This window comes from Ranitomeya imitator, chromosome 1 (assembly GCF_032444005.1).
Source record: "Ranitomeya imitator isolate aRanImi1 chromosome 1, aRanImi1.pri, whole genome shotgun sequence".
In the NCBI taxonomy this organism is placed as follows: Eukaryota; Metazoa; Chordata; class Amphibia; order Anura; family Dendrobatidae; genus Ranitomeya; species Ranitomeya imitator.
In genome coordinates this window covers 404,806,836-404,824,208 of record NC_091282.1, presented here as the reverse complement: position 1 = coordinate 404,824,208, position 17,373 = coordinate 404,806,836, and the positions used below count along the sequence as shown (strand labels likewise).

Sequence of the window (17,373 nt, the reverse complement as noted above, 5' to 3'; positions counted from 1 at the left end):
AATGAGCACATGTAAAAAGATTGAAATTCTAGAAAGTAAATAATGTAGAAAGCAAAGTTAAAGAAGAACATATACTGGGAGGCATATTCTGAATTAGACTGGTTTTCGTGAATTATTGTTTGTGAAGTATCTCTCGTTGGGCACAAAGCGGATAATTGCGCATAAAACAAAGTAGGTTGCTGTATAGTCTGCTCTGGTCTCGAGCTTAGAAAATAAATAAAATCTTGTTTATGTCAGTTAGTTATTGCATAATGGAGCCAGTATTATATTAATTGTCAATTTATACAGAATACGTCAGACTCGGGAAAGTCTATGGCTCATAAGAGTATCAGATGTCCAGTCTGTGTTTGGTTTCTTCTCAGCCCCCATATTGTCCATGACAAAAGTCAGATCCTGAGCTAATGCATTGTTAAGTGATACTCTTTATGTGAATATAAACTTGTGGATATTTATAAAGTGACTGCGAAAAGAACATTTTATTGAATGCAATTCTGCTTTAAAATTCACAGGGACAAAAATGAGAAGAAAATAACACTGTATGACCTTTTGATAGGTTTTACTATGTATAACCCATCCATAGTTGATATTTGTAATCTAATTTGCACTTTATTTGACTATTAAAGCATTTTAATTATTAATAGATATATACACCGGTCTTCTATAAAAGTGTTATAATAGATCACTTAGCAGTTGTATTCTGCCTGTGGTAGAAGATTTTTTCTATTTACTACACAACCCTTTTAGCAGTACGTAGTCTAGTAGTAAGAATTGTCTTCATTGCAGAGTAAAAGGATTAGTTAACATCTGGAATTTTTGACTACAATCATGTTGGCGGACTCATTCCCAACTTTCCCCAGTCATATAAAAAAATATTCTACAACCCTAAGATACAGTCAAGCTCTAGGATGTTCTTCTCAAAACTGCGGACATTTTTAAGAAAAATGGGAAAAAAAGAATTTTTTCTGATTAACCCCTTTCTGACATCGGACGTACTATCCCGTCCATGTGGGGTGGGCCCCTATGACCATGGACGGGATAGTACGTTCAGCGCGATCGGCGGCGCTCACGGGGGGAGCGCCGCCGATCGCGGCCGGGTGTCAGCTGACATCCGGCACTGTGTGCCAGGAGCGGTCACGGACCGCCCCCGGCACATTAACCCCTGGCACACCGCGATCAAAGATGATCGCGATGTGCCGGCGGTGCAGGGAAGCACCGCGCAGGGAGGGGGCTCCCTGCGGGCTTCCCTGAGCCCCCCGCAGCAACGCGATGTGATCGCGTTGCTGCGAGGGTCTTACCTCCCTCCCTCCCTGTTCGAGCCCCGGATCCAAGATGGCTGCGGATCCGGGTCCTGCAGGGAGGGAGGTGGCTTCACAGAGCCTGCTCAGAGCAGGCACTGTGAAGCAGCCTGCACTGCTCTCAGATCATTGATCTGACAGAGTGCTGTGCAAACTGTCAGATCACCGATCTGTGATGTCCCCCCCTGGGACAAAGTAAAAATGTAAAAAAAAAAATTTTCAAATGTGTAAAAAAAAATAAAAAAAAATATTCCAAAATAATGAAAAAAAAAAAAAATATTATTCCCATAAATACATTTCTTTATCTAAATTAAAAAAAAAAACAATAAAAGTACACATATTTAGTATCGCCGCGTCCGTAACGGCCCGACCTATAAAACTGGCCCACTAGTTAACCCCTTCAGTAAACACCGTAAGAAAAAAAAAAAAAACGAGGCAAAAAACAACGCTTTATTATCATACCGCCGAACAAAAAGTGGAATAACACGCGATCAAAAAGACAGATGTAAATAACCATGGTACCACTGAAAACGTCATCTTGTCCCGCAAAAAACGAGCCGCCATACAGCATCATCAGCAAAAAAATAAAAAAGTTATAGTCCTGAGAATAAAGCGATGCCAAAATAATTATTTTTTCTATAAAATAGTTTTTATCGTATAAAAGCGCCAAAACATAAAAAAAATATAAATGAGGTGTCGCTGTAATCGTACTGACCCGAAGAATAAAACTGCTTTATCAATTTTACCAAACGCGGAACGGTATAAACGCCTCCCCCAAAAGAAATTCATGAATAGCTGGTTTTTGGTCATTCTGCCTCACAAAAATCGGAATAAAAAGCGTTCAAAAAATGTCACGTGCCCGAAAATGTTACCAATAAAAATGTCAACTCGTCCCGCAAAAAACAAGACCTCACATGACTCTGTGGACCAAAATATAGAAAAATTATAGCTCTCAAAATGTGGTAACGCAAAAAATTTTTTTTGCAATAAAAAGCGTCTTTCAGTGTGTGACGGCTGCCAATCATAAAAATCCGCTAAAAAACCCGCTATAAAAGTAAATCAAACCCCCCTTCATCACCCCCTTAGTTAGGGAAAAATTAAAAAAATGTATTTATTTCCATTTTCCCATTAGGGCTAGGGTTAGAGTTAGGGCTAGGGTTAGGGCTAGGGTTAGGGCTAGGGTTAGGGCTAGGGTTAGGGTTAGGGCTAGGGCTAGGGTTAGGGCTAGGGTTAGGGCTAGGGTTAGGGCTAGGGTTAGGGCTAGGGTTAGGGCTAGGGTTAGGGTTAGGGCTAGGGTTAGGGTTAGGGCTAGGGTTAGGGCTAGGGTTAGGATTAGGGTTAGGGCTAGGGCTAGGGCTACAGTTTGGGTTGGGCTAAAGTTACAGTTAGGGTTTAGATTACATTTACAGTTGGGAATGGGGTTGGGATTAGGGTTAGGGGTGTGTCTGGGTTAGAGGTGTGGTTAGGGTTACTGTTGGGATTAGGGTTAGGGGTGTGTTTGGATTAGGGTTTCAGTTATAATTGTGGGGTTTCCACTGTTTAGGCACATCAGGGGCTCTCCAAACGCGACATGGCGTCCGATCTCAATTCCAGCCAATTCTGCGTTGAAAAAGTAAAACAGTGCTTCTTCCCTTCCGAGCTCTCCCGTGTGCCCAAACAGGGGTTTACCCCAACATATGGGGTATCAGCATACTCAGGACAAATAGGACAACAACTTTTGGGGTCCAATTTCTCCTGTTACCCTTGGGAAAATACAAAACTCGGGGCTAAAACATATTTTTTGTGGGGAAAAAAAAGATTTTTTATTTTCACGGCTCTGCGTTATAAACTGTAGTGAAACACTTGGGGGTTCAAAGTTCTCACAACACATCTAGATTAGTTCCCTGGGGGGTCTAGTTTCCAATATGGGGTCACTTGTGGGGGGTTTCTACTGTTTAGGTACATTAGGGGTTCTGCAAACGCAATGTGACGTCTGCAGACCATTCCATCTAAGTCTGCATTCCAAATGGCGCTCCTTCCCTTCCGAGCTCTGCCATGCGCTCAAACGGTGGTTTCCCCCAACATACGGGGTATCAGCGTACTCAGGACAAATTGGACAACAACTTTTGGGGTCGAATTTCTCCTCTTACCCTCGGGAAAATACAAAACTGGGGGCTAAAAAATAATTTTGGGGGGAAAGATTTTTTTTTTTAATTTTCACGGCTCTGCGTTACAAACTGTAGTGAAACACTTGGGGGTTCAAAGCTATCACAACACATCTAGATGAGTTCCTTAGGGGGTCTAGTTTCCAAAATGGTGTCACTTGTGGGAGGTTTCTACTGTTTAGGTACATTAGGGGCTCTGCAAATGCAATGTGACACCTGCAGACCATTCCATCTAAGTCCTCATTCCAAATGGAGCTCCTTCCCTTCCGAGCCCTCCCATGCGCCCAAACAGTGCTTCCCCCCCACATATGGGGTATCAGCGCACTCAGGACAAATTGGACAACAAATTGTGGGGTCGAATTTCTCCTGTTACCCTCGGGAAAATACAAATCTGGGGGCTAAAAAATAATTTTTGTGGGAAAAAATTTTTGTTTTATTTTTACGGCTCTCCATTATAAACTTCTGTGAAGCCCTTGGTGGGTCAAAGTGCTCAGCACACATCTAGATAAGTTCCTATGGGGGTCTACTTTCCAAAATGGTGTCACTTGTGGGGGGTTTCTACTGATTAGGTACATTAGGGGCTCTGCAAATGCAATGTGACACCTGCAGACCATTCCATCTAAGTCTGCATTCAAATGGCACTCCTTCCCTTCTGAGCCCTCCCATGTGCCCAAACAGTGGTTCCCCCCACATATGGTGTATCATCGCACTCAGGACAAATTGGGCAACAAACTTTGGGGTCCAATTTCTCCTGTTACCCTCAGGAAAATACAAAACTGGGGGCTAAAAAAATAATTTTTGTGGGAAAAAAATTTTGTTTTATTTTTACGGCTCTGCATTATAAACTTCTGTGAAGCATTTGGTGGGTCAAAGTGCTCACCACACCTCTAGATAAGTTCCTTAGGGGGTCTACTTTCCAAAATGGTGTCATTTGTGGGGGGTTTCAATGTTTAGGCACATCAGTGGCTCTTCAAACGCAACATGGCGTTCTATCTCAATTCCTGTCAATTTTGCTTTTAAAAGTCAAACGGCGCTCCTTCCCTTCCGAGCTCTCCCATCTGCCCAAACAGTGGTTTACCCCCACATATGGGGTATCAGCATACTCAGGACAAATTGTACAACAACTTTTGGGGTCCAATTTCTTCTCTTACCCTTGGGAAAATAAAAAATTGGGGGCGAAAAGATAATTTTTGTGAAAAAATATGATTTTTTATTTTTACGGTTCTACATTATAAACTTCTGTGAAGCACTTGGTGGGTCAAAGTGCTCACCACCCCTCTAGATAAGTTCCTTAGGGGGTCTACTTTCCAAAATGGTGTCACTTGTGGGGGGTTTCAATGTTTAGCCACATCAGGGGCTCTCCAAACGAAACATGGCGTCCCATCTCAATTCCAGTCAATTTTGCATTGAAAAGTCAAATGGCACTCCTTCGCTTCCGAGCACTGCCCAAACAGTGGTTTACCCCCACATGTGGGGTATTGGCATACTCAGGACAAATTGTACAACAATGTTTGGGGTCCATTTTCTTCTGTTACCCTTGGTAAAATAAAACAAATTGGAGCTGAATTAAATTTTTTGTGAAAAAAAGTTAAATGTTCATTTTTATTTAAACATTCAAAAAATTCCTGTGAAGCACCAGAAGGGTTAATAAACTTCTTGAATATGGTTTTGAGCACCTTGAGGGGTGTAGTTTTTAGAATGGTGTCACACTTGGGTATTTTCTATCATATAGACCCCTCAAAATGACTTCAAATGAGATGTGGTCCCTAAAATAAAATGGTGTTGTAGAAATGAGAAATTGCTGGTCAACTTTTAACCCTTATAACTCCCTAACAAAAAAAAATTTTGGTTCCAAAATTGTGCTGATGTAAAGTAGACATGTGGGAAATGTTACTTATTAAGTATTTTGTGTGACATATCTCTGTGATTTAATTGCATAAAAATTCAAAGTTGGAAATTGCGAAATTTTCATAATTTTCGCCAAATTTCCGTTTTTTTCACAAATAAACGCAGGTACTATCAAAGAATTTTTACCATTGTCATGAAGTACAATATGTCACGAGAAAACAATGTCAGAATCACCAGGATCCATTAAAGCGTTCTAGAGTTATAACCTCATAAATGGACAGTGGTCAGAATTGTAAAAATTGGCCCGGTCATTAACGTGCAAACCACCCTTGGGGGTAAAGGGGTTAAGCCAATTATCTAGAAAAATATTTAGAATTGAGAGTCCTCAGTGGTTGATACCTTTATTAAAAAGATGGTAACAAATTGCAAGTTTTCGAGACTACTCAGGTCTCTTCATCTGGCATAGACTAATACAAAATCTGAAGAGGCACGTATTTATGTACAACACAGCACAGAAATAATGGAATAGATAAGACAAGTGACGTGAAGCAAAACTATCATTATGGGAGAGCGATAAAAAGGTAACTTCAAATCTCAGAGAGACAGAAGAGTCTGGGAGTATAAACTCATGACAACATTTGACACACTCAGTGCAGGAATTAATGTGTCTCATGGATTTATGTCTTTTTACATCAATTAAGTAATTTGCTCCTCAAACCTTGTGCGGGCCTCACAATACAGAACCACACCCCAATCACTGGACAATAAAACTTTCATACTCCTTATCTATAAACTGTTCCAATATTTATCACCACAACTGTTTATCCCTCTCACATAATGATAGTTCTGCGTCACGTCACTTGTCATTTCTATTGCATTATGTCTGTGCTGTGTTGTGCATAAATACGTGACTCTTCAGATTTTGTATTAGTCTATACCTGATGAAGAGACCTGTGTAGTCTCGAAAGCTTGCAATTTGTTACCATCTTCTCAGTTAGCCATTAAAAGGTATCAACCACTGAGGACTCTCAATTCTAAATATTTTTCTGTTTACTGGCTAACACGGTATGAAGATATATATCTTTCCTGTGCCAATTATTTAGCCAGTTTTCCTTCATAAAGAGGACCTTTCACAAGCTTTGACTTTAAAATTGTATAACTTGCATACGGTAGCAGGACTGTAGATGAAAATGTTTTTTCTCCTTTCACATGCGGGGAGACAGGGCACTGAAAATACTGGCGCCCAATGTGTCAATCTTCTCATTATTCAACTGGAGGTTTCATTTCTACCAGCTCTGGGCGTGTGTTTTCAACCCACCATGACGCTGTCCAGTCATGAAAAGGCAGCGTCCATAGGTAGAAAAAAGTTTGGGCCCCAGTTCTGACTGAAATTAAATGTCCTTAGAGAAAGTCAGGACTGTTGCAACATTATATTTACTTGTCCTCGCTCCTCAGTTGCTACCATAACTTTCCTAACTCTTCCGACTGCTGCAACCCTGCGATGCTGCTGTCCACTTCCCCTTCCAATGCTTTACTAACAAGAAGTGCCAGGAGGGAGGCGTTGTCCGCTGGGTCACATGAGCTTGAAAAGTTCTCTTTAAGTATGTTTTTGCACAGTTCTGACAATATATTAGAAATCTTACTGTAACAAATTCTTTTTTTGTGTCTAGGTTGGAGGACATACCATGCTACCTATCCGTTGGATGCCTCCTGAGAGTATCATGTACAGAAAATTCACAACAGAAAGTGACGTTTGGAGTCTAGGAGTGGTGCTATGGGAAATTTTCACTTATGGCAAGCAACCATGGTATCAGCTATCAAATAATGAGGTTTGTATATATTGTATGTTTGCAGAAAATGAAAAAAGTGGCTAATATAAGGGAAATACATTTTTAGCTGTGTTTTAGCTTTTTTAGACTCATGAGGTTTTTTAACGCCTATTAGAAAGGTTGCTTATCATGATAACCAGCCTAGGACAAGCCTGCTTCAAAAACTCCTGAGGTTAGGCAGTGAGAGGTGAAACACAATAAGACATAATGCCCATTGAAATAAAAGGGTGACCCTGTAATACACTGACAGATCTGCTCTTTTTACATGTGTTTCTGCTTTTATTATTATTATTATTATTATGCATTTTTATAGCGCCATTTATTCCATGGCGCTTCACATGTGAAAAGGGGGCAAATATAGACAAATACATGAAACATGAGCAAAAATCAAGGCACACAGGTACATAAGGAGGGAGGACCCTGCCCGCGAGGGCTCATAGTACTTACACAGTGCTACTAAATTGCGCAGAAACACTACGTAGCCAAGATTAGCCACACATCATTAAATATTAGACCTGACTGCTGTGGGCACAAGACCCTACATATTTATAGGAAACATGCATTTGATTTGCAGCCAGCAGTCTCTTTCTTGGCTCAGCACTGACAGGGATGGTCCTGGTTACTGAAACTTTCCTCTATACTCATGTAATGGTCATTAAAGGGAAGGTCCTTCCCACCCAATCTCATAGCACCATAATGTAGAGAAGACGACCCCGTTTCCAGTGAAGTCACACTAACTGGACTCCATTGTGTAGCTTTGATAAAATCATCGTTTGCTCAGATTACTAGAAGTTTAGAGGACCTGCTCCAAATTCATGCCCCCCCACCCACCCCCAACCACACACAGACTGGCAGCCCTGCACATGGGACAGAAAACTGCCAGTGGTGTGGGTGGGGAAATACAAGGACCAGCATTCAGAGAACTGCTAGATTTGGAGAAGAGAAAACGGACTGTGAAAATGTCCAGTAAGTAGCAACTGGAATCAGGGTCTCTGCCCCCACATCATGCTGCTCTCAGCTCGGGTAGTAAAGATCTGGCGACAGATACCCTTTAATCACTGCCTAGTTCCACCCTCTTCTTGATGGATAAGCCCCCAAATGAGCAGGAAGTTGAAAAGAATTCACACTAATATGAACATGAGTTATACCAAGTTTTCCCATATGCCTACATGCCACACTGCTGAGCACTCCAGCTGAGCGGCTCCATCTGCGCCACCTGCTGCTACAAGGGTCATAAAATATATTATATATATATATTGGGGAGTCACACTACACAAGCCCTATATGATCGGGTGGGGAGGGGGCCTAATCCCTGGTGTCAGCCTACAGATGACAGGCAGCATGAGCCAGCAGACCGGTGTAGCAGCCCACAATATGCTGTACTCACTTATGACTCACTGCTCTGAGTCATAAAGGGGATTTTGGAATAACCCCTTCTATAATGTTAATTTTCCCATATACATAGGGTTTGCCTTAGAACTGGCTACTCACTACTTGCTAAAAATCTACTATAATCTACTCTAAATCTACTCTAAAAATCTACTATATTCCCCGAAAATGGAAGTACTACGAAAAAAAGCCCTTGCATGATTTTACTTGATTTTGGAGCCTTACTCTAAAAATAAGCCCTAGTTACAGTCAGACCAATGTTAGGGTGTGGACAATTGCCCAAGGTACCCAAATCTTTTAGGAGTTCCTAGCGTTTCCATTCTGAGGTTAAGACTACTTAAGGATGTTTAGTGACCTCACAGTCACGTGACTATGATGTCACCAAAGGTCCTTTAAATGCTGGAGTCTAGAATAACTGAAGAAGAGACAGGCTTTTATGTATATGTACTAGATGGTGGCCCGATTCTAACACATCGGGTAATCTAGAATGTGCATGTCCACGTAGAATATTGCACAGCCCACGTAGTATATTGCCCAGCCACGTAGTATATTGCCCAGGCACGTAGTATATTGCCCAGGCACGTAGTATATTGCCCAGCCACGTAGTATATTGCCCACCCACGTAGTATATTGCCCAACCACGTAGTATATTGCCCAGCCACGTAGTATGTTGCCCAGCTACGTAGTATATTGCCCAGCTACGTAGTATATTGCCCAGCTACGTAGTATATTGCCCAGTCATGTAGTATATTGCCCAGTCACGTAGTATAATGCCCAGTCACGTAGTATATTGCCCAGTTACATAGTATATTGCACAGCGACGTAGTATACAGCCCAGAGCTACGTAGTATATTTTCCAGTCACGTAGTATATTGGCCAGTCACGTAGTATATTGCCCAGCTATGTAGTATATTGCCCAGCCACGTAGTATTTTGCCCAGCCATGTAGTATATTGCCCAGCCATGTAGTATATTGCCCAGCCACATAGTATATTGCCCAGTGACGTAGTATATTGCCCAGCCACGTAGTATATTGCCCAGCCACGTAGTATATTGCCCAGCTACGTAGTATATTGCCCAGCTACATAGTATATTGCCCAGCTACGTAGTATATTGCCCAGTCATGTAGTATATTGCTCAGTCACATAGTATAATGCCCAGTCACGTAGTATATTGCCCAGTTACATAGTATATTGCACAGCGACGTAGTATACAGCCCAGAGCTACGTAGTATATTGCCCAGTCACGTAGTATATTGGCCAGTCACGTAGTATATTGCCCAGCTATGTAGTATATTGCCCAGCCACGTAGCATTTTGCCCAGCCATGTAGTATATTGCCCAGCCATGTAGTATATTGCCCAGCCACGTAGTATATTGCCCAGTGACGTAGTATATTGCCCAGCCACGTAGTATATTGCCCAGTCACGTAGTATATTGCCCAGTCACATAGTGTATTGCCCAGTTACGTAGTATATTGCCCAGTGATGTAGTATATTGCCCAGCCACATAGTATATTGCACAGCGACGTAGTATACAGCCCAGAGCCACGTAGTATATTGCCCAGTCACATAGTATATTGGCCAGTCATGTAGTATATTGCCCAGCTACGTAGTATATTGCCCAGCCACATATGTAACAGGTTAAAAAATAAAAAATAAACATATACTTACCTTCCGAGGGCCCCTTGTAGTCCTGTCGCCTGTGTGCGGTGCACGTGGCAGCTTCCGGTCCCAGGGTTGGTATGAGCACGGGACCTGTGATGACGTCGCGGTCACATGACTTTGACGTCATGGAAGGTCATTCTCGCATAGCATCCTTAGCACCGGAACCTGCCGCTTGCACTGCCGAGGACAGGGTGCAACGTTGGAGGGTGGGAATAACGTTTTTTTATTATTATTATTTGCAACATTAGATCTTTTTACTATTGATGCTGCATACGCAGCAAAAACAGTAAAAAGTTGGTCACACAGGGTTAATAGCTGCGTAACCGGAGTGTGTTACACCGCGCTCCAGTAACGCTGGCATTAACCCTGTGTGAGGGCTGACTGGATGACTGGAGGGGAGTATGGAGCGGGCAATGACTGTGGGGAGGAAAGAGCGGCCATATTGCCGCCGGACTGTGGCTGTCACTGATTGGTCGTGGCAATGATCATGGGCGTTTTGCCACGACCAATCAGAGACTTGGATTCCATGACAAACAGAGGCCGCGACCAATGAATATCCGTGACAGACAAATAGACAGAAGGACAGACGGAAGTGACCCTTAGACAATTATATAGTAAATGTGCAATGTATGTATATACGTATATACGTGTGGACTGTGTGTGCAATGTGTATATTTGAATAAATGTTGATTTTTTTTGTTCAAGGATAAATGTGGATTGTAGTACATGGAAAAAATAATACATCCCCTGAAAATATGCTTATTTTCAGGGAAACATGTTACTTAAAATAATATTATTTTGGGCATGTGCATATATGTAATTTTTTATAAAAAGTTATCTTGTAACAGCTCTTGCTTATAGATGAAGATTTGATGTTAAAAAAGTATTCAAATGTGCATGCATTGTTATAGTCATGTCATCTCAGGGTTAAGTAGTAGAGAAAAGCTTGAAAAGTAGGAAGTGCCAAATGTTATGCATCTACTTCCTGGCACTGTGCAAAATCAAAATCTATAAATAGTATAATTTTGGAATTTTCCCATTAGTAAAATAGTTGTTTAAACTGAATTTAGCAAAAGTGCCATTCTAAAGGATTTGTGTACACGGGGGAGCAAATCTGCAACATACTTGCATGAACTTTTTTTTTTTAAATTCGTTTTACTTGCATGAACTTTAATGAAGAATTTACTGCATAATTTAGCAGCGAGGGTGAAAATCTGCAGTTCTAAACAAATGTAGATTTTTTTAGGGTTTTTTGAAAACTGCTACAATTTAATCCGTTTGAACATACCCTTGTAAAATAAAAGTTCATGCTTCTGCACTATCTTTCATACCATATCTACTTCAAAAAACAGATACTCCACATTGTACTGATAGTGCATCATAACCTAACCCCCTGCTTTACTCTTCTCCACAACTTTATCCCTGACTTGTCTGGTGTGTTCCTTGATTTTCATGGGGCTGCTTGATCCCTAATGTTCTTATACAAACTTTTGAGGCCTTCGCAGATCAGCTGTAGTTATACTGAACACACAGGTGAACTCAACTTTCTAATTATGGGACTTCTGGAGGCAATTGGTTACTCAGGATTTTATGTATGGGTATCAGACTACAGAGAACTGAATACAAATGTTCGTCATAATTTTGATACAGCAAAGATATATTTCTTGGTACCGTGTTAGCCAGTAGATATAAAAATATTTAGAATTGAGAGTCCTCAGTGGTTGATACCTTTTAATGGCTAACTGAATCACAACATAGCACAGGAAAAAAAAAAAAAAGGAAAAACCATGGATAAGACAGGCGACATGAAGCAGAATTACCATGAGTGATAAACAGTTATATCCATAAATATTGGGCCAGTTCTTAGATAAGGATTGTTTTATTGTCCTCTGATTAGGGTCTCTGTTGTGATGACCCCTCATAGTCTGAGGGGCAAGTTCCTTAGTTGATGTAAAAAGACATAAATCCGTGCAACACATTCATTCCTGCATTAAGACTGTCAAAGGTCGTCATCAGTTTATATTCCCAGACTCTTCTGTCTCTCTGAGATTTGAAGCTACCTTTTAACACAAGTAATTTCATGTCCATAATGTTATGATTTGGGAGACAAAAATGTATAGCCACAGGTAGATCCATTCTTTTTTCTCTTATTGTGTGGCGGTGAGAATTTATTCTTGTTCTAAGCTTTTGCCCTGTCTCCCCCACATGCAGACCCCCACTTGAACATTTAGTACAAATAATTAGGTACACCACATTAGAAGTGACGCAGCTGAAAGTACCTGGTATCTTGTTGTCCTGATGTGAATTGGGGATCTTTATCTTGTCCGTGGTCATTATAAATGGACAGGTTTTACATTTTTTCTGATTGCAAGGAAAGGTACCTGCAGCTGTTGGAGAGGACAAGGAGCTCTTGATAATGATGCTTCTTAGATTTGGGGGCTGCCTAAAACACAGTAGTCGGGGGGTCTGGAAAAATGGATTGTAAGCGGGCATCTTTTTGTAGTAAAGGTTGTAATTTCCGTGCAGCTCCCCTTAGCACCTCCAGATTTGGATTGTAGGTAACTACAAGAGGTACCCGGTTATTTTCTTCTTTAGCTTTGTAATGTAGCAGGTGATTCCTTGATATTCTGGTGGCTCTTGTAATCTGGTTTTCAATTGTTCTTGGATGGTAGCCCTGATTCAAAAAGGTCTTTCTGAGGCAACCAAGGTGTTCATCCTTATCCATTGGGTTGGAACATATACAATTGTATCTGATGGCTTGGCTGTAGACAATGGAGTTTTTTATGTGTTTTGGATGGAAACTGTCCCATTTAAGGTATGTTGGACGGTCGATTTGGCTTCTGATACAGGGATGTCTCTATTTTATTCTTCTGCAGCTTAATGATGGTGTCCAAAAAGTTAATTTCAGTACAGGAGTAGTTGAGTGTCAAGTTGATGGTGGGATGAAATTGATTAAACTGTTCATGGAACGTCTTTAGCTGTGGCTCAGACTCTGTCCAGATGATTAAAATGTCATCAATGTAGCGGTAGTATGCCAGAGGCCTGATGGGACATGAGGACAAAAAGTCGCTTTCAAGCTTGGCCATCAAAAGATTTGCATACTGTGGGGCCATTTTACTTCCCATTGCTGTGCCAGTCTCCTGTAGATAGATCTTCTTGTCAAATTCAAAGTAATTGTGGGTGAGGATGAATTTTACAAGTTTCACCACAGCCAAATCTAAGAAGCATCATTGTCAAGAGCTCCCTGTCCTCTCCAACAGCTTCAGGTACCTTTCCTTGCAATCAGAAAAAATGTAAAACCTGTCCATTTATAATGACCACGGACAAGATAAAGTTCTCCAATTCACATCAGGACGACAAGATACCAGGTACTTTCAGCTGCGTCACTTCTAATGTGGTGTACCTAATTATTTGTACTAACTGTCCAACTGGGGGTCTGTATGTGGGGAAGACAGGGCAAAAGCTTAGAACAAGAATGAATTCTCACCGCCACACAATAAGAGAAAAAAGAATGGATCTACCTGTGGCAATACATTTTTGTCTCCCAAATCATACCATTATGGACATGAAATTACTTGTGTTAAAAGGTAGCTTAAAATCTCAGAGAGACAGAAGAGTCTGGGAATATAAACTGATGACGACCTTTGACAGTCTTAATGCAGGAATGAATGTGTCGCACAATTTATGTCTTTTTACATCAACAAAGGAACTTGCCCCTCAGACTATGAAGGGTCATCACAACAGAGACCCTAATCAGAGGACAATAAAATAATCCTTATCTAAGAACTGGCCCAATATTTATGGACATAACTGTTTATCACTCATGGTAATTCTGCTTCATGTCACCTGTCTTATCCATGGTTTTTCCTTTTTTTTCTGTGCTATGTTGTGCATAAATATGTGATTCTTCAGAATTTCTTTTAGTCTTTGCCTGATGAAGAGACCTGTGTAGTCTCAAAAGCTTGCAATTTGTTACCATCTTTTCAGTTAGCCATTAAAAGGTATCAACCACTGAGGACTCTCAATTCTAAATATTTTTCATCATAATTTTCAGATTTATATTTTTTAAATAATTATAAAACCATGTATCATTTCTTTAACACTTTGCAAATACTTGCTACTTTGTGTTGTTGTATCAAAGAAAAATCCCAACAAATATATTTATGTTGTGGGTGTAATGTGAAAAAATGTGAAAAATTCTATTGGGCATGAACACTTTTTCAAGTTACTGCAATTATTTGGACCATAGGATCATAACCTAATTATATCCAGCAGATTAAATTATTACTTGCATGTATTATTTAATTAAAAAAATCTGTGCTATTGCGCAAGAGACTACAAGATCATTCTAACAGTCATCTGAAATCTTTGTCCATTTCTCTTGTAGGTGATTGAGTGTATAACTCAAGGTCGAGTCTTGCAACGACCTCGCACTTGTCCGAAGGAAGTCTATGATCTCATGTTAGGCTGCTGGCAGAGGGAGCCTCACATGAGGCTGAACATCAAAGAAATCCACAACCTTCTTCAGAACTTGTCCAAGGCATCCCCCGTTTACCTTGACATTCTTGGCTAGACGTTGACAATGTTACCTGTATGGTCTTGATGAATGAATGTGGTGAACAGCCGCTGAACTCCATGAAATGTGTTATAACCTCTGACAGTATTAATATAACAAAGATGCTGAGAAGCTATCAAAGGGCAAGCAACACAAACTTCTCCATCTGTACAATACACAGTATTGATATTTGCCATTAATAAGTTGTATCTTTTTATCCTGAGCCTATCTCTTCTTTTGCTTCTTTTCCTCTTCCGTCTATGTTTGGTTGTCTCTCACTGTCTTTCCTACTCCGTGCTTATGCCTTTATGTAACTCAGCATACATAGACAAAGGCCTTAAAACTGTATCTGTTAATCAGCAGGCTCGCATGTCTGTCCACCACATCTAACAATGCCTTCTTGTATTCCTGCCTTTGATGTGGATGAAAAAAAGGGAAATATTGTATGACACAAACTTAGTGACTTCTGCTGTACATACCTATAGACTTTCTATTGACTGTTGCTCACCTCTACGTTTCTGGCTATGTGCACTAATGACAGACAATTTGTGGACATCAGGATGAAGCTTTGCAGAAACGAGTTTGTCGTAGTAAGAAGACATGCCAATGGGAAGACGTTTAACCATCTACCTAAACAGAACCTGAAGAAACACAATCAATGCATACTATTCTGAAGAGAATACATCCACCTCGCTTTGTATGTGGCTAGTCCTTTATCACCATATACCCCATACTAGGAAAAAACCATGTCACTTGCTTCTAGCAAGCTACCGTAGCTGTCTTCATCATTTTCTTTTCTAAGTGCCGTAAACCATTGTTAGAGGCTGAATCACCCGTTTTAACAGACTGAAATCATCACAATGTGATGCCGAATTTATCTGATACAATATCCAACAGACAATCTCTGTCATTGACCAGTTTACAAAGCCGTTGTATACAACTCAAAGAATACACACGATGAGTGGAGGCCAAGAGCTCAGAAAAAGCTTGGGTTGTTTTGTATGGAAATGGACAGATGTGATATATGGGAAGCTTAACACATGTATGTCATAGCTGAGGAATAATAGCCTCAGATGAGGGCTGCTGCTTGCATTCTGTTCTGGTAACAGAGTCAGTAGGCAATGTCACAACCAAAAGATGTTGATGGTGCACATTCAACGGTTGGTGGCTAATCTTATTTTTTCTTTTTTTTATTAATAGTTTTCATCCGTGGGCTCCGGATTGAAGTTTATATTTCTCTATATTACATTGTAAAAAAACAAACAAAAAACTGTGGCAGCCTTTCTACAAATGTATGTGATGTTATTAAACTTGGAGGCAGCGCATGCTTATATATGTTACCGGCATGATGTGTCCAATGCAAAGATATTGAAAGTTGTTCCCCAAAACACATACAGTACAGGGATCAAAACCTGTATCACAGTCACATTTAACACAGTGTAGAGAATTGTCTTTTGGGGAGAACAGGTGAGGCCCTATCATAACGCCAGGCATTCCCCTCTGGGGTGTTAGATTTTGACGAATGTAGTAGCACAGTAATGGAATCTACCATTTGTATAGGTAAATGTAAATAAATGCCGTATGTTGACTTAAAATTGGTAATTGTAAAATATATTTGAGAGTTAAGAAAAAAGTATATGAGTATTAGCCTCTGTAATGGAGGCGCTAGTAAATAAATTAATCTCATCTCTTGGGGTCTACTAATGATTGTAACACATCTCTCTATCAAGGTTTTAAAGCTAATTATAAAAGTGAAACAATGATACTTGTACAGATGTGATTTGTGCTATTGCTTTGGTACATTGTTTGAACTTCTACTCTTGATTTACTATGTATACTTTTTCACACTCGTTTGCAGTAAAAAAACAAAAGTGTGTGCCTACTTGCTTAGTTAAGATGGGATAGGCAATATGTACGGCTTGTGATGAAAAAGAAAAACTGTGGCGCGGACGTGAATGTTCTACATTCTCTAGCACTTACCTATAAAACAGTTCTGTAGTTCCATTTTCGTCTACACCTACAGTAAATCTAAAGTGAGACACTGAGATGTACAGGATACATACATTGGGATTCTGAAAATAAATCTCTGCCTTTTAATGCTAAACATCAGTTTTCCTGAATTTTCATGAGATATGGTGATTGTTTATTAGCATGACGTGATGATTTGCATAATCCAAAGCAATGAATTACTCATTAAGTTTCTAGGTTTTCATTACTAACCAATGAACAATAACGTGATACATGGGTGATGGGTGTGGGTTAAAGCATTGCTTTGGATGTAATATATTTGGATGGTGAGGGAACACTTAGCTAATTTAAATGAATTTAAATCTCCTGGTCCAGAAGAATTATATCCTAGGATACTGCTAATTAAGCATATTGTCTCTTCAGAGAGGAAGAGAGCTAGAACTCTAGTGCCACTTATTGGAAGGTAGCATTCCTACCAGTCAATGTTGACCCTTTAACGAGCCTTGAGATTCTGATTTGGCTATTATCCTAAGTCATGTGACAAGGCTCATGAAAGGGTCGACATGTCTTGTAGGATTGCTACCTTCCAATAGGTGGTACTAGAGTTCTAGTTCTCTTTCTCTCTGAAGAGACAATTTGCATAATTAGCATATTTCCCAGAGGAGCATTGCGGCTTTAAGT

The 17,373-nt window shown here is 40.3% G+C and overlaps 1 protein-coding gene across 12 annotated transcripts in view; it reads left to right on the top strand.

Annotated features, from left to right (window-relative positions):
• Nucleotides 1–16,828, top strand: part of NTRK2 (neurotrophic receptor tyrosine kinase 2) — a 446,678-nt gene extending 429,850 nt beyond the window's left edge. For all 12 annotated transcript variants that reach the window (XM_069762550.1, XM_069762571.1, XM_069762510.1 and 9 more), the window contains 2 exons: nt 6,958–7,116; nt 14,557–16,828. In XM_069762550.1, coding sequence (XP_069618651.1) covers nt 6,958–7,116; nt 14,557–14,742 — 345 coding nt within the window. In that variant the 3' untranslated portion in view covers nt 14,743–16,828. The remainder of the gene's footprint in view (nt 1–6,957; nt 7,117–14,556) is intronic.
• Nucleotides 16,829–17,373: the final 545 nt, after the last annotated feature.